This window comes from Parus major, chromosome 1 (genome assembly GCF_001522545.3).
Source record: "Parus major isolate Abel chromosome 1, Parus_major1.1, whole genome shotgun sequence".
Classification (NCBI taxonomy): Eukaryota; Metazoa; Chordata; class Aves; order Passeriformes; family Paridae; genus Parus; species Parus major.
The window spans coordinates 40394743-40418128 of record NC_031768.1 but is presented as its reverse complement, the minus strand read 5'-3'; the positions used below and the strand labels follow the sequence as shown (position 1 = coordinate 40418128).

Here is a 23386-nt window from a genome sequence, read left to right as displayed (position 1 = left end):
TTGAGAAACAGCACACGAATGTAATGACTGAAGACTACTACACTGGTTACAAATGAAGAAGTCTATGAATTGTTTTCATTTCATAATTCTCATCTTTCTCTTCATACTTGGCCATACAACAGCAAAGCCAGACTTAGTATGCCTAGAAACTTTTTCTTGAAATAGAACTTGAAAAAAAAACAAACAGTAATTCACTTAAAGAAATTTTACTTATCCAAAGAGCTAAGAGGAACCCATTCAGCAAAAGATGCAAAGAAAGATGCCCAACGCTCCTAAGCATATGTGTACAGAGTAAAAGAACATCAAAATATTTCCAATTAGATGTAAAAGCCTTTTATAAAGTCATAATGTAAGTTAAGCATGGCTAATTACACAAGAAACATAAAACTGGGATGCAAGAACTTGCCTCAACAATCCCATGAGAAGCAAGTCTTGCTGGGTTTTTTTAGGACAAAGTTACAGAAAAACAAATTAAATTTGTCTGATAATGAAAAATTACTTCAAACTCTTATCTCCACAGCCTAGAATCTTGCAGCTAGAAACCTCATAGCTGGCATCAAAACCACCATGATCAATTTTTTTTCCCCTTGTCTCTCAGTTCCTTCCCCTTTTTTCTCTCTGAATCTTAGTCATGCAGGAGAGAGAGAGCAAGATCTTTGAACAAGAAACTTCCAGAGCTTTCTGCTGCTACTCCTGTATCACCCCAGTAAGCCACACAGAGAAGGGCTGATTACACGCCCTGTGGAGTAACCACCCCCCAAGAATCACTGCAGGAAGGCAAAGCTCAAGTTTCACAATTCTGTGCCACAATCTACAGCAAGGTAGCTACAGAAATAATCAGACTCTTTTAATGTACTAGACAGCTAATGAGTAGCAGGTATTTTCAGCATGTTTGGAAGACAGACCACTTCAAGTCCATAATCTGGAATTCAGACATCTCACATTAGCAACTATAAAAAACATTAGCAAAGATAAAAGACGCTGCAAAAAATATCCCTAGACACAAGCTGATAGTCTGCCTCCACCCAATATGCACATTTTAAAACCCAGCATAGAAAATAGCTACAACCCAAAACATGCAGCCTTACCTGAGGGAAGAAAAAAGCCTCCCAATGCAGGTCTGCACAGGGAGAAGAATAATCAGAACTGCCATTCCTGCTAGACATGATGGGCCTATTTGTGTCCAGAGAAGTACTGTTACTGCTACAGCCTGAAGTGGTCCAGCCCACAAGAAGTGCAAGAAAATTGTTACCTAAACAAATAGTTAAGAATCAAAAATTAGCTTTTGACCTTATCTAACAAATTAAACCTCTAGTAACACTTAGGAAGTATTTCTGCCTGTGGCAAGGCCAGGTTGGATGGGGCTATCAGCAACCTGCTAGTGGAAGGTGTCCCTGCTCATGGCAGGGGGCTGAAATTAGATGGTCTTTAAGGTCGCTTCCAACACAAAATATTCTATGTTTAAGAAACAACTAGAAGAAATGGTCATTATAAACATTTAATCACCAATTTTAAACAAAACTTTCTTAATTCCAACCCCACAATTTCTCTAGCCCCTTGAAAAGATCTGTAAAATGCTTCTTACTTGATCAAATTTGTTCACATCGTTTGACAGCAGGTTTACTATTTGACCAGTGGTAGTTTGCGCCATAGCCACATTACTGAGACGAAGTGCCTAAAAAATTCAGAACAGCCTCAAATTATCACAGCTTATAAAGCACAGTACACCTGTACACACAAGATTCAATACATAAATACAGTACCAGGGCTAAAGCTGAAGGCACATCTCAGCTTTTGCCTGAGAGCACTGGGAGCTTAGATAAAATAAGGGTTAGACTAAATAGCCTAAACAAAGTTCCAAAGAAAAGAGTATTAAAAAAAAAGGTCAAGGGAAGGACTGTGAGAATAAAAACTCCCTATCTTCATGTCTGAAGTGATTAAAAATATGAAAATACCAACACAGCAAGTTACTAAGCAAAAGAGCTGTAAATTTCCATGTGCACTGTTCTCCCCCTCACTGTGAGCATCTGTACAAAACAGGAACAGAAAATTCCACCTGAAGGCCAGATTAAAGTCAGAACAGGCCAATTGCAAGTATTCTGTTTTGAACGTGTTATCTGACAGAAGGCAAAAACCCCTTAAGTTATTAATAAAATTATTAATCTTTGTCAATCAGAGTGTCCCTTTACAAATCACTAACTCTTGAAAAATCGCATATGAATTATATAAAATGAAGTTTAGCACATGCTATGAAAAACAATAAGATTAAATATCAAGTATTTTTATACATTAATAAAGACGTTAGTCAGTAGAAAATAATATGTGCTTATAAAATATCCCCACCCAAAAAAATCACATCTGGAAATATGCAGTCTGAACCTTACTGTAAAGATCCAAACTGAAATTCCTCAAAAATACTGATAACACACCCAGCTTTCTTCTTCACCTACTAGAAGGAAAACATAGGTTTGCAGAACAAGTTAAAAAAAATATATATAAAACATGTTAGATGTTTTTCTGTACAGAAATGGTTCACTCCTCAAAAACATTTCACATTTTTAGGCAGTGCACATCTACTTCTCCCTCTCCAAACATTATTAGGGTTCCTTTCTAACCAATAATCAAACCTGAAGAGCACTGATTGTTTCAAAAATTGCTCCAGTATTTTGAAACAAGGAGAAGAACATCAGCCATCAAAGTACTATTCAAAGCATAATTTCAAACAAAGTTCCTTACATTTTTTGCACCTCACTTTTGTGTTAGAAAGGTAATGTTCATCACAGAGAAAATCCCAACTCTAACTTCATTGAAACCAGCAGGCAGAAATTAAAACTCCACTATGAAATTCCTCCGACATTCCAAAAAATAAATCTAGGATACTGGGTTTATGAAAGATCAGATTTAGTTATTTGAGAAAATTATTCCTTCATTCCCTGTCTTCAGCCACGTGTCTCTCATCCACCTGAAATCCCCTAGGTAGCTGCCTGCTGCTGTCATGTTTGCTCCTCACCACACATTGAGGTGGTAAGCTCTGAGAAAAGCTGCTAGAAATCCACAGATCATAAGAACAGGAGTTCACATGATGCATGTTTGGAGACATTTCCCATCAGGATGTGTTTACAGCACCTCTTGTACAACGTATTTGCTGCCTGAGGTTGACCTGAACCGTCAGAAGACCATGCCAGTGTCTTGCTCGTGGCCCATGGCCTGGGTCTGTCTTGGACCTGCCACACAATCAGCTTCCAGACTTCTTCCTAGCTATTTCTACATAAGCAGCAAAATCAGTTTTAATATGATTCTATGAGTCCACGTCATTTTGACCAAGACAGTTTCAGGAGGAACCACACAAACATCTGAGCCAAAAGGAGCATGCTCATCTGTGACTGATTCGTCTTCTCAGGGAAGAGGCCATTGTCAGTAGCAATGCAGTTTTAGTATTTCTTGCTTCCTTGTTGGTTTTGATTGTTTTTCTTTTGTTTTTAAGTGAAATAAACCTTGCATTTTCCTGGCTGAATGGATCTGCCTCGACTGCAAAGTAGCAGTTTTACTTTCATAACCAATTTCTACCAAAAAGTCCTGGTTTGGTACCTTCCTCTTTTTACTACATCTATACACAGCCCCATATGAGCTGAGGAAAACTAACTCCATCCCAGCTAAAGTCAGAACACTGACCTCAAAGAATTTCTAAAAGCTAAGTCTTAAAAAAAATACAACAACAAAAATCAGTTTCCCAAAAGTAGCCTTTGATTTAAAAACTAAGTTCCAAGTCCACATGAGACAGATTTAATTTTCATTTTTGTTACAAGTTTTCTATGTGCATCACTAATACTTCTTACTGGTAACAAAACTTCTTAAAAGTTTGAATACAGGGTCTTTGCAAATTAGATTTGAACTTTCCAGTAAATGAAAAAGGGTCTAAAATTTAATTATGAACACTTGAAGCTCTGTGTTAAGAATGCTCTCATATCCAATCTATTTATCCTTACAAATCCAAGATTTTATTTTCTACAGCAATTAACAAACCCTGCTAAAGTGCTAGTAAATAAACACCCAGGTTTCTTTCGAAAGCCTGTATGAGGTTAAAGAGAAAATATGACCTATTTATAAGTAGCACATAATGAAGATAAATTATTAGAAAGGTTTGTCAATGTTCTGCTGTTACCTCAACTCTCACTCTCAGAAGTAAACACAAGGGCAGATTAATTTTCCATTTAATCCCATCTCTAGAAACAAGCGTGCATATTACAAATATTTGTTTTCCAAGCTTCTAAGCCACTATCAACCCAGCAACAAACACCATCACTATTTTGCATTAATTTAGTTTTGATAATCTGTTTGGTAAATTAATACCTTAGAGAGATGATTATGTACAAGAAAACATTGTGCCATGTTAGAGCCAAGTTCCCAGAGGATCCTTTCTGAAGTATCAAAAGAGGAAGAGAAGAAATGTGTGTATGAAAAGTAATCACCACTTAAAATGAGGACATTTTTACTCTCCTCAATTTACTGCTTTGTCCAAAAACTTCACATGACCTACGCCAGTAGCACAAGTGTTGGTGTTGAGTTAATGGAACCTATGTTTAATGGTTAAAATAATGTGGATTTCTTAACGTTCCAAAGAAACTGTGGTCTTGATTCTTCAATTAAACTTCTTTGCTGAGGTCTGAAATTGAGGGTCACTATTCCAGCAGCACTGAAGATAGAAAGATGGGGCATTTTCCCTTTCAGCATTCTCAGCAGAGATTTCCTGCTTGGAAGCAGATTCACAGTTTGGGTATTGGCAACAGCTTCAGAAGAGTGAACTAGGGCTCACTGCTCGGTTGCTTGCTGCCCAGAGCACATCAAAGAGAGCATTTCATCCCTCCTATAGGTAAAACTCAATTCCTGTTGCTCCACTTTGCCTCTGACAGCAGCCTCAACTCCATCTGTAGTTCAGGACAGCTATTTCTTGATCAGGACAGGGACAGCATAGAAGCCACAGCTCACCCCTTCTCACATTTCACTGGTTTTAGTGGAGGGCTTCAGTACTCCCACAGTAAAATCAGTAAATGGTAATACAAAACTCTATCTCCCTGCCTTTAGGATTCCACTTGATTCTGAACTTTTGATTCTCCTCGGTCTGGTCCTCTCTCTTCCCCCTCAAACAGGAGGGATACTAAAGGTGAAGATGCCAAGTGTCCCTCCCTGCCTGGAGGGTGAAGTAGCACTTCCACAGACCTGCTGCCACTCCCTGAGGGAACCTGATGGATGCCCCAAGGGAGGGGAGCAGCCTCTGATCTGCAGAGGAGACAACCTACTACTAGTTCTACAGCACTGATGGAATAAAATATAAATAACTCCTGCCATTAACCACAGCAGGGGTGGGAAGAAACCTGGACAACGAAGCAGTTCCCAGGAGACTGAGAGTGCTGCAGCATATGGTGACATCCAAGCACCACGTCCTCCCCCGAGATCAAACTGCAAGGCTGAGTAGCTGCCAGCATTTCCTGGGAGCTCTCTCCTGCTCTATGTTGCACACAACACGTCCAAGAGAAATGGGGGGGCTCCTCCCCAACAGCAGCAGGAGGCAAAAAAAGCAGCTTCTCTAACACTTCAGGGCTATTTGACTCACCACCTTCACTAGGCAGGCCTGAAGGTGTCATCCAGACACCTCAGCAAAAAGAGAAAGCAAAGCCACATGCGTACATCTAAGGCCTGACATATTCCGCATGCATTAGGTCTCTACAAATGAGTAACTTCAATGGAATTGCAGGCACGAGCATAATAAATAACTGCATTTTTAAACTCCCCTAACAGAACAGCTGCCAAATACAAAATATAGCTGTGAACAGGTCTGCTTACCTTCCGATAAATCATGTGGCACATAGCTACCCTCAGCTTCATGCCAGCCCGCTGTACATGATAGAAGTATAAGTGGTGCATTATAGCCAGAATAAGCGTGCACACAGACAGAGCACCTGCGCAGTAATATGCATAACTCAAATCTTCCTCTTTTTGAGAATTTTCAAAAAATTCAATAATTTTTCCCAAAATAATTGGTTGAACTATTTTGAGGGTTTCCTGAAAGAGAAGGAAGAGGGGAAAGTATTAGTAACTTCATATCATACCGTGCTAACAAAGTCTGTAAACAGGCAAAGAAGAGCCAAGTACTGCCGCAAGTCATATCCCTTATTATTTTGTCTTTATTGTGCTCTAAAGTGTCAAGCCAATTTTTATCAACTCATAATCCAAAAGAAACACGTTCCACATTAAAATGTAGCTGGAACTTCAAAGAGAACTCTCTCAATTACCAAAAAACCCTTTGATGTTATAAAAATTGCACGAGTATATAAAACACTTCCATTTTTTAAAATGCCATGTGTCTTTTAGAGCCACTTAGAGAGAGAGCAAAAAGTCCTCTACTGGGCATCCCACTCAGACACATAAAATACAGATAAGCCTTACAAAGCAAGTCAGTTGTTTGTGATGTCTCAAAAATAATGCACTCAAATGAGCTCTCTGTTCCATAATCCTGCAGTTATGACTCAGTTTTTTCAGTCTCTGCAGGCCTATAGCTCTTTTACCTTTCTGAGAACACTACCAGGTTCTCTGAGCAGTCAAGTTACCAGTACGTGTCACCCAATCTAAGAGGAGAAGTTTCACATTGCTGTTAGCCAAGAAGTAGGTCCTGTGACATTTTACACCACTTACCTCAATCATTGTGAAAATTCCAAAAACTAAATAGGATTTCCAGTAACACAGAATAATGGCTTTTGTTAAATGTGGTGTTTTTCCTCTCTTTTTTGCTTTTTGCACCTCTTTATCCCAGTACCTGACAAACAAAGTGCAAATATATTGGAGGACAAAAGTAAAATCAAAAGGCAATTACCTAAAACAAAACACTTTCGGACTAACAGCCAGATTGTCCTGATCACCTTAATAAAATGTAATAAAAGGAATTTAAGATAATAATGTCTTCTCATTCACATAAACACTTGGCACTTAGTATTATAGGCCTATTTGCTCTTGGTCAGTCACAAACAATTCACCACTCTTGACTATTATCAACCGTGACATATTTGCTGATGAGGAACCCTCCCTTTATTTCTTCTCCTCTCAGTTCAGACAGTCACCACTCACCTTACTTATGAGCCCACTATCATATGATCTCCTGACCACGGACTAAACTGAGGCAGCAGTGACTTTATCCATATGCTCTGTGCTTCCCCAGAGAGGTTTTGATGCCCAACCCTTTCCCATGTCTGGCCCTTTTTTTTTTTTCTACCACATCAGAGGATGAGGATTTTGTCACCCAACCCTCTGCACACCTCTCTGAAGGTGAGGATTCCTCAGCAGAGCAGCAAAGACCTTTACATTACCACATGTCTGCCCACCAGTAGGACACAATCTGTCCACAAAAAAACCAGACAGTAATAGCAAGTATGATTTTAACAAAAAAGTATCACAATTTAAGCAGACTCCTTAAAACACACTGCTGTCAGACAGGATCCTCCCCCTTTCTTCTGAAGGCTAAGTGTTTTTTGCCAAACCTCTGACCTTGATAGTTTGAGGGGTGAAATGAGTCTAAGGCATGAAAGCCAACTATTTTGCAACAAGGCACAAAAGTTCAAAGCATACAGATAAGAAATTTTTTTTTAAACCATCCCTTTTTTTTTTTGTTACAAGAATTACAGAGTTATTGTCTACATGCTTTGAAAAATCAAACTGTGTAGGTTCCGTGGGATTTCTTGGCTCAAGAGAAAAGACTGCTTCCAGAGGCAGCTACCTATGAATTATATTCTCTGCTTCTTGGTCAAGTTCACTAAAGAATTAAAACCCACTCATTTTTTTCTTCTATCATTTCCTGACTCCTGCAAGTGTGTGCTTTTACTATAAAAATCATTGGAAAAAGTCCATCTTCCCCTACAGCTAGTCCCTGAACTGCTTCAAGACACAACCATGGAATTTGGCAAAGCTCTCCAGCTACAAAGACATTAAAAGCAGCAACTCCTACAAGCTTATCACCAACTCTCTTTCTTCAGTTAACTTATCCAGAGCAGGGTGATGTCAGATTTAGCCATAACCTTTCGCTTCTGGATTTTTTTTTGCTTCTTGAGGAGTCACTAAACCCAATCAAACTATTGGGAAAGTCCATCTGCTCTGCCTGCAGTGTAAAGGCAAGAAACAGCAAGGCCACCTTTCACTAGGAGGCACCTTTTCCTCTAACTATATTTAGTAGAAGATTATTTGAAGACAAAAATCCTGTTGCAAGGTTCACAACAATTTATATAAATAGTAATTATTTGGAGATATTTTCCTACTAAAAGATAGATCCCCCTGATAGATCTGTAACACTACAAACCAGTACACAGTCCATGAAAAGGTACTTAAAACCAAGTAAAAACACCTCCTAGATACATGCTTTTAGCTGTCCAAGGCATCTTTCCCACTTTACCAGTGAGTGGCAGATTTTCAATATACATATAGTTATATACACCCATATATTTGAATGGTCACTTAATTCAACTGGCACAAAACAAACAAACAATCAAAAAGAAATGAAGTATAAAACTTTTTTCTCCACTTTTACACAAAGCAATTTGAAGTTTCCACAGCTGTTTTACCACAGGACAGAAGATTCACACATTTATTAAGGATTACTACCCTTACAGTTGATCAGAAGTTGTCTTTTGCAAGAGTTCTGCAAAATGTCAAGTTAATTCTAAATGACATAAGGGAAATACTCTAATGCAGTTCCATTATGTGTAACTCGAAAAAAACTAAAAAAGCTTCTATGGTAAACAAATTATCTTAGTTCTTATCACCATAAATTCTTCAGTATTTTTAACCTTATTAAACTTTACAGTAACATCTTTTAATTTTAGAATAGAAATAAGATTTTTACCTTCTCCAGCATTAATGCAATAAAAGAGAACAACTGTACCTTCCAACGCAAAGTAATTTGCAATTTTTCTCCTTACCACTGCAGCTCCTCTCCAAGCTTCTCTGAGGAATCTTCTGGCATCACTTTATACATATCATCTTCTTCAAGCTTCCGTTTATGGCCGATAATAAATAAGGGATTCAACCACCTAGTTAAATACAAATTATTAGTTAAGTGATCGGTGGACCAAAAAGTCATTTCTTTACATAATAATTTAAGTCTTTTACTTGGTTCCTTCCTCCTCCTGAATCATTCAACATCTACGAATTTCACTGCACTTTTATCTAAGAACTAAGCCAACCATTATCTTGCAAATGGTAAAGCATTTCCCACTTCCTAAATCTCTTTATGCCCTTAGCACCTTACCCCCAGGCATCCAGACAGCCACCATAACCATTCTTGGTCCTAAGGGAATTGTTTCCTTACACTCAAGGAAAAATAGCATTCCTTTAAATATTAAGGAAAAAACCAGTACTTAACCCAACAGTTAAAATATTGACAGCAGTAAATAAAATTGTAATGCACACTAAAAGGCCTTTTTTTGTAACATTTACTTGAGGATAAAAGTAGCTGCTGTTCAACTGACAAGTATTAAAGGTAGTAATTTAAACATAGTCCATGAAATGTAAAAATGGGAAAATAATGGATATTACAGTTGTCCATCAGATGGAGAAAAAGGGAGTGACACATGCAAAACAGGCATGGCTTAGTGAGAACAATGGAGTTAGGGAACTTGCAGTTTTCCATTTGGTTTGTCTCTCTACTGAATTTGTGGTATTTTGTTTCCAGGAGACATGGATTTTTGGCTCTAAGGCTTTTCCTACAAGTACTTTCTCAACTGGTTAACACCATCAAAATCAAGAAGTCAGGGATGGATCTATTTTGGAAAAAATACTCTTGCACTCAAGGCAAGCTATCTGTCTGATCTCAACTGCCTGTGAAAGTTCTTAACTGCTGCTTCATTTCTGATACTTAATTATTCTCCCAACTTCACCAACACAGTTCTTAGAAGAATGTGTGGTGTGCTAGGTGAAATGTATTATTTTCTGGAAGACCTACATGTGAGATTTCAAAACTGAGTTGGTTTACAATGAGGGTATTTATTTACTCACAACCACAACAGTGGTTATGAATCCTCATCAACTTGCTCTACATTTCTTGCTAGGGCATGTTCCAGTTAAAGTGTGTATACACTGGCTTACAAGAAGGTTGTTGGCTAGTTTAATAGAGGGTGGGTGGGCAGGCAGAACCTTAGAGGAGGCTCAGAAAGTTTCTTCGAAGATAGCACTGTTGTAAAAACCTTTTTCCCAGGCTCCATGGCACAACTGCAAGTAAGAAATGGGATTATAGAGTGTTTTTCCTTCACTACTTAGCATGTTAGCACAGTGTTTTCATGACTCACTCAAAAAAAGTAAGTCTCTATCCCTAGAGTAGCACCTTTGGTGCCTAACAGCCCTTTTTAAACTCTTGGAGTGAGTACTGAAGATTTGTTTATGTGAGCTGTTAACTTCTTAAAGTATGTTAAAGGTACAATTAGAAACAGAAAGTACATGTCAGACAACTCTGCTGCTTGTACTTTATGGTTAAATAGCATCAAGGCCCAAATCATTATCACCATTTCCCCACAAAAGGTCCTGATAAAAGGTCTCATATACCAACTGCTCCAACCAGCAGCAGAACTTCTGCCTGGTTTGACACAAGGAACCTGTTCCATTGAAACACGTCTTCTCTGGCCTCAGTTCTTGCAGCTGACCACAGATGAAAAGCAGGTATGAGGCAAATAACCTCAAAGCCATTCAAATAATTTCTGCCTGCTGGATGAGATAGCCTCTGTTTGCTCCAGGACAAGCAACTATGGGAATGATCTGTAGACTTCAGTCCACTCCTGAGGCCAATTGATACCCAGCGTTCCTTCTCTTGCAACATCACTATTAGCCTGTGATGGATCCATAAACAAGTCACAGGTCTACTTTCAGACAGAGGCTGAAGTTATCTTTCTCCTAGTGTGAGAATCACGATGAGGCAGCCCTTTCAGGAAAATAATATGAGGGATAAATCCTTCTCCCATCTGTGGAAATGGTCATGAGATTTCACTGGCTACTGCTGCCAAGGTGGTGAAAACAAAACCGGTTCTGACGTTTAACAAGGAACATAAATAGGATATTTATTACAGAATCACAGAAAGGCTGGGGTTATGTCAGAAGGGACACCCAGAGGTCAGCTGGGCCTCAAGCAGAGGGCCACCTAGAACTGGTTGTCCAGGACAACATCCAGACAGCTTTTGAAGATCTCCACAAAGAATTGATATCCTCTTCCAAGCAACCTCAGACAGCGCTCAATCACCTTTACAGCAAAGAAGTGTTTCCTGATGTTCAGAAAAGAACCTCTTGTTACTCAGTTTATGGCCCCACTGCCTCTGCTCCTACTCCTGGACACTACTGAGAAGAGCCTGGCTCTGCTCACCTTGCACCCTCCTCTCAAGAATCCATCTACATTGATGATATCCCCCCTGATCTCCTCACGAGGATAAAGAGTTCCAGCTCTCTCAGCCTTTTCTCCCAGAGGAGATGCTCCAAACCCTTAATCATTCTTGTGACCCTTCGCTGCTCTCTTTCCAGTATGTCCATGTCTCTCTTGTACTGGGGACCCCAGAACTGGATTCAGGGCCCCAGCTGTGGCCTCAGCAGTGCTGAATAGTACTGCATGCAGCAGAGGAAAACAAAAGACACTTTAGAATCAGACTTTAATATACAGTCTTAAAAAATAAAAATAGTGCTATTAATTTTACTCAGTGGAACACACACTTTACAAAAAAAAAAAAGCAGGCAACAGAAAGAATAAGGGAAACAAGACTTCTGAAGGCAACTGCTCAATCCTGATGGTATTTGATTCCACACTACAGCCAAGAGCAGCAAGTGCTGACCACAGATGTGCAGTCCACTGAAAAGTAACCAACTGAAAGACAACACTCTCAAGTGTACAGGACTGTAAGAGCCATCTAGTTTAGCCTTTGTCCTTAAACTCTCAGAACAACTCAAAACAACTCACTGATGCCCACCACCACCGGGGAGTTCTTACAGTTTGCAGTAAATCCCTTGTCCCCCCATCTCCACACCATACCTACAGTGGGAGTGAATTTGAAAAACATTTAAGGAGCGGATGAGAGATGATAGTGCAAGGTTAAAAACTGCCAGAAGTCTCAAGGACGTCAGACTGTTAGTTCCAGTGAGACCTGGTGCAACTTCAGGGCTTCTCACCCATTAGCTAAAACCATAACATTGAAAATAGTAATATATTGCACTACAACCTCTATTTTGACATTAAAGAAGGCAAGGAAAACCCATCCAGAGTAAGGAGAAAACTGTAGTATTTCATTTTGTGACACATTTATTATAATGGACAACATGGCAAAGACTCAGCACAAGTCCACATTCCTGTAAGGTGAGGGAAAAAATTGTATAAAAAACTCCAAAAATTTAAAAAATCACCCATTGTTGACTTTCTGATTAGTGTCCTCCCAAAATACCCAACTTCAAGAGCTACTGCTACAGAGTTCTCAAGAGAAAAAAAGCTTTTAACATTATGTTGTATAATGACCTTTAAAAGAAGGTTAAACATTTTTCTTTTCAAACGATGCTTAGTACTTGAAGGGCTTTTATCCCAAGAATGAGGTCTTCTGCAAACTCTAAGTACAGCAAGAAGAGTTTGAGCATCACCATTTCATTGACACATCCAGAACTTTATGCTGGAAGGTCTACTTCCTGACAGAAGACTGAGCACATGTTCACATTCAGTTATTAAAGTAAAAGTTTCCACCTGAATGCCCCATGCAGATGATGCCCAGTGGAATTCTCTGCACTCACAGCAGAACTGAGACCAACCTATTTCACACAGCCTGCTGTGACTCAAGTCACACACTTGTAACATACAAACCAACCAAGCCTTCTCTTGCCTGAAGGGTCAGTTAAATTACAGTGCTGTCAGAGGACTGTTAGAGGAGGCTGACAAATACAGCAAAGGCCTACATAAATAAAGAACATCCCTGAAACCCCAACGTAGCCCTAAAGGAAGACTACTCATTAGAGTGGTAAGTCTTTTGTCAGAACAGAGATCAGCTACCACAGATCTCTTCAAGAAGTACTAAAAACAAAATAAAAAAAATAAAATAAAAACTAGGATTTGCTATGAAAACAGAACCTGTGCAAATTGCATTATTCTTTAATAAAAAAGCTAAAATAATAACCAAAATTAAAGAGGATAAATATAGACAGTCATCTGAGCCCCTTCTCCCACCCCAATGATGGGCTCAATACCAATCTATTTTACCACAAGAAAGAAAGGAACAATGTGCTGGGGAGATAAGACTCACACTCCCTTTCTGTATTTCCTCCTGAAGAAGCTGTTCAACTTAAATAAAAAGAGGACTGCTTAGTAGCTGTCTTTATTTTCCCCAGGTACTTTCCTGTTTACTAAGAATTTTGAATTTATTTTTTTTCTTACATATTGCCTCATTTTAGTTACTCTTTCAGAACACAGGGTTCACATGATGCCTTTCAAAGAGCTTAGCCCAAACTCTTCCTAGCATGACCTACACATGAGTATCTGTAAGAATCCTGAGTACCTTGTGCTCTGCTGGGAATGTCTCTGTTCTATCAAACCGATTAGCTGATCAAAGACGTCAGTCTGGAAACATGCCCTGTTACTGCCAGAATACTGATGTCACTTGGAATAAAGATTAAAAAAACAAATTAAAAAAAAATCACTCTATAACCTGCTGCAAACCCAGAGATAGCCAACTACAAAGCAGTAAATCAGTGTTCTGACCCCAAAAGGCTTTTCACCTCTGCATCAGTATCCTGGGCAATGATAAAAAAAGAAAGTGATTCATTTCTGAACTAGCAGATACACAACGACCACAATATAAACATTCACTTCCTGCATTTCCCTACTCCTGGGCCCTGACGTTACACACCCTTTAAGATTACAACACAAGTCAACCAACCACAATTTACTTGGTTGCTCAGGAAAGTTCATTTTTTTCCAATTGTTCTGACAGCAACTCCACCAATATACTGGAAAGCCTCTGTGATCTGCAGAAAAAGCTAAGACAGTATTTGCCTACCCTACTAAGAGATGTCATTCCTTTCTTCAAAGACAGCATGAAAGAGAAACAGGCCCTGCTATCCAAAAGGCAGCATCATTAAGACTAGTAATGCTATTCGGCTAGTAATGCTATTCTGCTTCATACATGAAATAACATTTCCTAAACAAGAAAGCTTGCAAATTAGATTTTCTATTATTCCAAAATCAGCAAAAGAAGAAATACATTACAGATTGGTATATGAAACTAATAGCAGTGTCCAGCTCAAATGGTTCACTAACCCAGGGATGGGACCTGCTGTACCTCTGGATTTGTATCATGTCCTGCTTGCAAATACCCAAAGAAGTACCATTCCCACGCTGCAGAGCAGGCTTGCAGAGCTTTCTAGAAACCCAAGCATGTATTGTAAGTTCTTCATGAACTGATAAAGTCTAAAGAAACATCAGCCAAGAAGCATTTGCAATTACATTACAAAGCCGACACAAATAAAAAAACGTCGTAAGATCAAAGGATGTGTCTGTAAGGGCTTTGGGTGCACCCACAAGTCTCCACAACTATCATCCCACAGTCAGCCACTTGCATATAGCAGTACCTTCCTCTGCACAAGTGCAAAATTCCTTTCTCACCAGTTTCACAAAAGCTCCTGCTTTATCCCAGGACAAATCAGAAAAATCAGACTACACAAGACTGCTTGCCTGGTTAGGAAAATATTTTCTTTATTTGTAATAATAAGCAAAAGTTTAATTTCTGCATAATTTTACAGCACCCTGTCAAAGCTACATCTGGTACACCCTCATCAACTAATTCCTTAAAGAGGTGGTTTACGAACTGCATTTTCCCTGTTCCTCTTAAGCTTATTTGTGCACTACATTACAACCATCACCTGTTTACACTCAATGTCCAGTTATTTTTCAACAGTTGCACAGGAGAGTCTTTGTTTACTCAAATTCTTCCATAACACTAGGATTTTGTCTCCCTTGAGCAGCTTGGAAGCACTACTTCAACAACTAAGCTGCAAAGTAACACATGTTTCTTTCTCTTTAATCACCTACTTTGGAGATGGCTTTTTTGACAAAATAAATGGGGTTTCCTCACAGGCCCTTTGGATAATAATGCACATTGCTTATTCTTCCTGGTTCCAGACCTCAGGAGCCTGCTTGCCTCACTGTACCTTTGCATTACCTACCTTTGCAATCTGACACTCTACACCAGCACTGCAATTCAGCACTGCTGTGTGCTTGCTCTCAGTCCAGGGCATCACTGGTGGCATAGGATGTACAGAAAGGACGCACACACACTGACAGTCCCCAGAGTTATTTTGCAAGAATTCATAAATACTCTAGCAACAGTTTGTAGTCAACATGTGATTTTCTTTTAAACCCCTCCATTTCACATGTTCATCCATTTTCATTAGCAAGCTGCCTTCTCCCACTTCCCCTTACGAAGGCAGTCGTCCACAAGAATAAACAGAGTAAGCCGGGTATTTCTTCAGATGCTTTTCAACTGGTGTTTTGGTTGCAACTTCCCTCCCCAGCTTAATGTGGCTTTAAGAGCAGCTTTTCTCATTGCTTACAGAAGGAAAAAATAGGAATACAATGAAATTACTTCAAAGCTATATTAACTCAAAAACGCCCTTCAGGCTTCCAGTTTCAATACGAGCTGTATTAACCTTTGATACCCAGCTCCATATCATCTTCCCAGCTGCTGCTTTTTCACAGCACAGTGTGAGCAGCTAAGCTGCTGAACACCCACTTTCTGGTACTGACAGTAACACAACTGGTACTTGACTACTTTTATTGCAGGCTGTTTTCATGCTGTTCATCAGCCAGGTACAAAATTACCTTATTCATCTAGCATACTCCTAGTATTTCAGACAGCAAGAAGCAGCACAGATATGGCAAGTATGGGGGGAGCATACTGCAAACTAACACATTCTGTAGGACCAGAAGCAGGGAAGAGAGGGCTGGCATCACCTGTACCTGTGGCATTTCAAAGACTGTCATTAAAATATCAATTCCAAATGCAACAACCACAGGCCAAGAAAAATATCAAGGTAACAAAGATTTGATGTAAAGGTCTGAAGATTGTGACTTATAAAAATAAACTTCAGTAATTCCTCACTAAAGAAGGACCTAATGGTGGGAATTTCTGTATTAACATCCTTTCTTGGATGGACAAGCAATGGAAATAGTGAGAATTAAAGTGCCCTGTGAGTTCCCACTGTTATTACAAGTGGTACGGTGCCAGGGATACTAAACAAATTACATAAAATAGATGACTGGTCTTTTTATCCTTCGACTTCCAAAATCTAATTGGGTTATCTCCCTCCTCTACCCTACATATTGCCTAGTTTTCTAGAAGCAGGATAGGGAACTATTTTTGGAAAAGAAAAAAACCACCATGAAAATAATCTTAATTTTGAGGTTCTGCAGGAATTAGAAGCCATTTTTTTCTCATCAATGATACAGTAGGCTTTACATAAGCATTCCAAAGGCAAAAGTCTGTGTTTCATTATACTCTTTAACAGTTCATCTAACTGCATTATCTAAGCACAGATATTTGCAGTAGATAGCAAATGCTAACATTTCAACAGTTTATACACACTTGTTGTAACCCATACAATCTATTTAGCACTCTTTTTCCACATATTTTAACTTCACTAGCTCATAAACAATAATTTTCAAGTATTTTCTTTTGCACAATACAGATGTATTGCAAATAAGCACGCAAAACTTCAAAATTAATGCAATAGTTCCAGAGAACAAATTATTTAAATTTGACAGCAGGACATTAAATATCTGATAAATGAACAAACAAGGCACTATGTTTCAAAAAAAAAGTTGTATGTATGATCCTCAGTCCTCTTTCATCCAGGAGAAAAAAAGAAGCAAATGTGATTTCAACCTCTGGGTGCACAAAATGAATTTTCTGTTTATCATTAGTGAAAACGCTTTCATTTTCTTCAGAGTTTCTTATAGTACCACAACTGTCCTGCACCAGTAAGTCAATAATTAAACTTACCTACCTCAGAGATCTTTATGAAGTGGCATTACCACGATCAATTTCAGGCATTGACCATAGGAATTCACTAAACATCAGACAAGATCCCAGGCAAGTCACAAAGCCTGATATTTTCATGGTAAGTAAATGTAAAATCCACACAGTCTAATCTGCTCACTGTCACCTTAAAGAACACAAACCAATTTTATTGGTGGCACCACTGAAGTCCAGTTCAAATATCCAAGAACAACGATGAATTCTTTCCAACTTCTTTCAATACAAGGCAAGAAACACTTGAAGACAGACAAGAAGGCAATACTTAGGCTGCCTGAGAAATCCAGTGAAATCAGTCAGTGGCCTTTCCAATTCTAAGCCACGGGGAAGAGAGAGGAGGAAATTAAGTAAGGTGTGTAACTATTTACACTGCTACAAGAGAAATCTGTGACTTGACTACATTTGGCCAGATGAGCAGCTACATATTGCACAGTCCAGACTCAGAATCCTGGGACTTACTTATATATGTTTACCCCATTCAATTCACACTTAAACCCAAAAATGAAGATTATTTTTTACTCTTCTCTCCCACTGCACTTCACATCACATCCATGAAGATTAAGTGGTTTTGTCATTCTCCCCAAAGCACACGTGTAGCAAGTCAAAAACAATGCTGCCAGACACTAAAAGGTAATGATAAATCAATCATTGACTTATTCCTTGGAGAAACAACTCTGCAGATGCCTTGGCGCAAGTTTTCAGATCACGTTTTAATGCTGTTAATGTAATCGCAATTGCCACATGTCAAGTCATGATATGAAAAGGCATCCAGCCCGAGGATGATGACGGTGTTCAGTACTCCAAAAAAAAACAAATACTTGTCATAATCATGGTAAGTCTGTGACAGGTAAGTAATTACTATTATTGTTATTAAAATGAAGTTACACATTTGTACAAAATCTAGAAGAACTTTAACTTCTTTTACTTCTCTGCATAACAACTCTGGATACTCTTTCCAGGGTGTTCCAGCTTGCCCTCCTCATATTGTTAACAGCATAAAATTACCCAGTCTTTCAAAAATTTAATCACAGTCTATGTTTTGCAACTTTCCACTGAAGTGGATTTGATGTCCAAATAGCAGAATGCATAAAAATTCAACTACTATATAGAAAAGCATCTTTATTAACTCAAGGGAACAAGTGCTCTGAGCAAATAAAGATACAATTACTACTTAATGAACATGCAAGCTCAAAGATGGTTAATAGCTAGAAATTATAAATATTCTTATTCTCTAATGTTATTAATTTAATAATCCCCACCATCCACATCAGAAAAGAAAAATATGCAAAAAGTGCAGTTCTCAACTGCATGGGGGGCTATAAGGCTTTTTCAATTCCTAAACTTGCTACAGCTGAATAGCTGTTTAAACATGAAAACCACAATTGAATCCTCTCTTCCTTGGACAAACCTTAAAAAGAAAGCAAACCCTCCTACCCATCCTTCAGAGTCCTCATTCTCACCAGCAAACTAAGCCAGCAATAAAAAAAACAACAACCTAACAACAGAGATGAAGTGAATCAGAAATTCAAGCATTCCAAACTATAACTGAAATACCAGCCAGGACTTCAAAAAGTTTGGTGGGCATGGAAATTGTGACTCTTGAAAGTCAGGATATATCCAAATAATATCTGAAACATCCAGAAGACCAATTTGGGCTTTGATAAACTTCTGTTAATACAGATAATTCAGTGAGAGACACAGAAAAACAAGAATATTTTGCAACTTCCCTGATCTTCACACTTCTGTCATAAATAGCTTTCATTCTTGTAACATTGCACAAGGGACACATTATAAAAGTAACAATATTAACACACAATCCAGATGCTCCTCTTTCCCATGAATGCTGGAGTGTTTAATGTTCATCAAGCTCATACTTGCCAAAGTCACAACCCAAAAGTAAGAAGACAAGCTTTGAACAATGGTAGAAGAATGTCTCTTCAGCCTACACACTCATTACCTGAGTTTTATAACTCAATGAAAACATGACTTTTTTTCCTCCCATGAGTTTGATCCTATTTGCACCAGGCAATAATTTAAGCTTTTATTCTGTACCACTGGCATCAAGTGGGAGAGTGGGTTCCTTACAATGACATTGCACTTTTGGAGAAAAATAAAAACAAAATAGAAACAAGAATGACCTTTTGCCAGCTGCTTGCAATGCCATACTTTTTACCCTCGTTGACAATAAGCAGCCAACACCTGGAATATGGAGAGCAGAGCAGGCACAGAACTACAGGTTTCTGCTACTACTCACAGGATGGCCTTACTCAAGCACTGTTTTCCCAGTTCTCCAGATGACAACATCTCAGAATGTTCTGTGTGAGACAGCAGCTAAAATGAAGCAGTACTCACACAGCTGGAGATGCTACATTCCTTGTAGAAAGGGAGAGTAATTCTTAGTTACCCTTAAAATTAGCTTTATAGCTAAGTGAGAGGGTGTTTTAACACTTCCTGAATTTTATGCAAAATGCTGTTAACTTGCAGAAAGCTGGTAGCCTCTGCTTATTCAATTTTACCCACTGAAGGTACTATTTCAGCTGAAATTTTCACCCAGAAAATACTACTGCTTGTTGGCCGATGCTACTAGTGATCACACACACCATTTAGAAGGCTGTTTTCACTGCTGTGAATTACACTGCTATAAAAGCCTGAGAAACAGGATATTGGGAAAATTCTAAAGCTTTCCAGGCTCCACTAAACCCTTTTCCAAAGCAGAAGCGCTATGGTTGTACACAGCATTTACTGTGAAGTCTCAAGTCCCAGTTGATCTCTGGACTTTTAGCAGACCTGTCATCCCCTAAGCACTGCCTTCCACCTATTTTTCTCTGCAAAGTAAGAACCTAAAAACACATGTAAGGCAAAAGGAGCCTTTCAGGTGCTTGCCTATAGCTAGGGAAATTTAAGGTACTTCACTGTTGCTAGTGAACACTTCTCTGCAATACTTGCAGAGTGATACAGAAGGCCTAAAAAAAGGTACGATATGAGCAGTCAGAAAGCTGGCTACGAGCACTGCATGCTTCTTTTTCACATCTAGCTGGACTGGATTTGGCAGAACTACCAGGAACACCACAAGGTCCCAGCAAGGGTAAGGGAACAGTCCAGAAGCAGTCCTGGAATGCAACATGGCCAACTTAGGTTCATCCCATTCTGCCTGGACTTCACAACAAAGCTCTTTCCAACTCAGGCATCCCTGGTGTCAGAGTAAAAGTCAAAATGCTGGACACGGGGAGTTCTTCACAAGTATACAACCTGCCTTTTTTATTATTACTTATTTATTTTCTTTCTTTTTGCACACAGTACCTCTGAGGACATATCCTTGACTGAAAAATATGTTTAGTTAAAATTTGTCAGGGTTTTTAAAATTCCCCTATCTTCCAAAGGGGACTTCTGCACCTGCTCAGAGCTGCTTATAGAATCAAAGAGTTTTTTATTTGTGTTTCAGAGGCTTCCAAAAAAAGAGCTTCACCTGCCATGCCCTCCCTTCCGTCCCCCTCCTCCACAACACATGTGCACCCTGGTTCAGGCTACAGCAGGTGAAGTAGGAGAAGGACTGTCTCCGTACGTGCTCTTCCGAATGGGATCGGCTAGGACAAACAAGCTTGGCGCTCTCCTGTTTTACTTTGCATGTGTTTTCCTACTACATTTGAAAGCAGCTAAAATGTTGAGCTGCAGTTCCTCACCTCTTCGAGTACAGATGTGTACCCACGCCGAGATCCTCACTAATAAAGAGACCAAGCACTAACTCCGGACTGGTAGCCATGTGGCCCCATAAAGTTTGTGGCAACACCGCCAGCCTTCGCTCTGTGACACCCCAAACCTCTCCAGAGCGGAGGCAGCAGATGCGTGGGTGAGAGCAGCCAGGATGCTGCCCAGCCATTCCTTAAGCCAGGAAGTTCCCACCTAGCCATGCGGGTCAGAAACCACCTCACTGCTGGAGGGGAAAGCCCAGCACGCCTCGCCGGGATGAGCAATCCCTGCCCGCGACCCGTTATTCAAACGGGGAAGCAGAACAATGCCTGGGAGCAGCCCTGCAGCCAGTCCTGGACAGGGGTACCCGGGCTAGGAAGCAGAACACGGTCCCGACCTGCCCGCAGCTACCGAGGGAACCGAACACGTGCTCGGAGGGGGCGACGGGGCCGCGCCCGCCCGGCTGAGCGCTGCCGTGCCCGAGATAGGCAGGCCCCCAGCTGCGCCGTCCCCGGAGCGCAGCCGGAGATTATCGCGGGCTGCCGGGTTCACCTCAGGAGACCTCAGCCCACCCGCGAGCCGGGGCTGCCCCGGCGGGGAGCGCTGACAGCCGGGCCCGCGGGGGCGGGCAGGTCGCGCCCGAGCCGCGGCTGTACAATCACTGCCAGCGGGGCAGCGCCGGCCGCCGCTTCCCTTCCCCGCTCGCTGCCTCCCCTCCTCCCGCCCGCCCGCCGCCGGGGCGCTCCGGGAGCCGTGCTCATGTGCGAGCCGGACACCCTCAGCCGGAGCTCGGCATTCCTGAGCGGCCAGGAGAGGTAAAGCCAGCGGCGCTAAGCCCGGCGCCTTCCTCGCCGGCGGGCACCCCGGCGCCGCACCTCCGGCGCTGCCCTTCCCCCTGCCTTCACCCGGGCGCTCACCAGAAAAAGAGCCGGGAGCAGAGGTTGGCATCCTGCAGCGGGTTAGGCTTCTCCTCGCGGGGCACCCGCTCCATGCCGCCCACCACGCCGCCCTGAGCCGCCCAGCGTGCGGCGAGGGCGCAGGACCAGGAGCGACTTCCCACCGCTGGCAGCCGCCGCCGCTCTGCCGCCGGCCGGCGCTGTTTCCGGGAGAGCCGGCACCCCCGCCTCGGCCCTCCTCCTCCTCCTCTTCCTCCTCCTCCTCCTCCTGCCAGCCGCCGCAGGACGCCTCCTGCCGGCCCGGCTTCCCCGCGGAGCCTGAGGAGGTGCCGGCTATCGCCGGGAGCAGCTCCGCTGCGGCTGGCTCGGTGCGGGCCGAGCCTCCGGCCGGGGTACTCTGCTCCGCTCGCCCGGTTTCGCGCCTGTACGTGCCCCTTGCTGATGGAAAGCATCTCCTCGGTGCACGCAGCGCCAAGCGACAGAAAAATCCAATTTTTTGGACAGAAAAATCCGTCGCGAGTCGGGCAAGTCAAGCTTAGCGGGAGCAAACGCCATCAGAAACGCTTGCTGTTAGCTCTGCTTCCCAGATGTTGTATGTTCTTCTAGTCGAAAACGAAAACCAAACCAAAAGAACAGTGTTTAGGAGAGGTTGGCGATACAAACTAAAGGAGCTAATTAATTTCAGAACACGGTGCAGAACTGAAATTGGCAGTTTTCAAAGGTTCATCAAGTGATCTCCAAACTCCTCTCCAGTCATGTCGCCCATGGCCTGCCAAAGGGACCCTGAATAAAAGGAGTTGCAGAAACTGCAAGCGACCTAGGAAGACAGAAATGCAGGAGTTGTATCTGAAGTAACCAAAGAACTGTTAATCTCTGTGGCAGAATGGTGCCCTGCCATGCTGTTATTTTTTCCTCAGTCTCTGAAATCCAGGATGGCGGAGGTTGCAAGAGACCTCTGGACATCACCTGGTCCAACCCCTGCTGCTTAAGTGCCATGTCCAGGCAGGTTCTGGGTGCCTCCAAGGATGGAGACTCCACAGCCTCTCCAGGCAACCTGTGCTAGTGCTCGGCCACCCCCACAATGAAGAAGTATTTCCTGGTGTTCAGGTGGAACTTGCTGTGTTTCAGCTTGTGCCTGTTGCTTCTGGTCCAGTCACTGGGCACTACAGGGCAGAGCCTGGCTCTGTCCTCTTTTCATCAGTATACACACTAATGAGATCCCTCTGAGCCTTCTGCAGGCTGAACGGTACCTCTCAGCCTGAACAGGTCTCCCAGCCGTTCCTTATAGGAAAGGTAACCCTTCATCATCCTTGTGACCTTTCACTGCAGTCTCTCCAGTATGTCCATGTCCCTCTTGGACTGGGGAGCCCACAACTTAATGCAGGATTCCAGTAGTGGCCTCACTTATGAGTAGAGAGGAAAGACCACCTCCCTCAACTTTCTGGTAAATATTCATTCTCATGCATCCTAGCATATCATTAGTCTTCTTTGCCACAAGGTCACATTCGTGGCTTATGTTCAACTTGGTCTCCACCAGGACCCCAAGCTGGGGTGGCTCCCAGCCCATACTGGTGCCTGGTGTTGCTTCTCCCCAGGTGCAGGACTTTGCTCGAAGGGAACTTTTTTGAACTTTTTGAGGTTCCTGTTAGCCCATTTCTCTAGCCTTTTGAGGTCCGTCTGGATGGCTGCACAAGTCTGTGGAGTGTTATCAGTCACTGATCGGCC

The 23386-nt window shown here is 41.5% G+C and overlaps 1 protein-coding gene across 8 annotated transcripts in view; it reads right to left on the bottom strand.

The window, feature by feature from the left end:
* ABCC4 (ATP binding cassette subfamily C member 4) overlaps window positions 1-21887 on the bottom strand; it is a 142003-nt gene extending 120116 nt beyond the window's left edge. For 4 of the 8 annotated variants that reach the window (XR_001520195.3, XM_033514098.1, XM_015620603.3 and 1 more), the window contains exons 1-6: window positions 21683-21886; window positions 8961-9071; window positions 6691-6811; window positions 5842-6060; window positions 1586-1675; window positions 1089-1252 (exon numbers count right to left, since the gene is read on the bottom strand). Coding sequence is in view for 7 of the 8 variants with exons in the window: in XM_033514098.1 (XP_033369989.1) it covers window positions 1089-1252; window positions 1586-1675; window positions 5842-6060; window positions 6691-6811; window positions 8961-9071; window positions 21683-21756 (779 nt within the window). In the remaining variant the exon portion in view is untranslated. Of the gene's footprint in view, window positions 1-1088; window positions 1253-1585; window positions 1676-5841; window positions 6061-6690; window positions 6812-8960; window positions 9072-21682 lie in introns of all 8 variants that reach the window. The other 4 variants (XM_033514095.1, XM_033514093.1, XM_019006083.2 and 1 more) reach the window with 3 other exon arrangements.
* Window positions 21888-23386: the final 1499 nt, after the last annotated feature.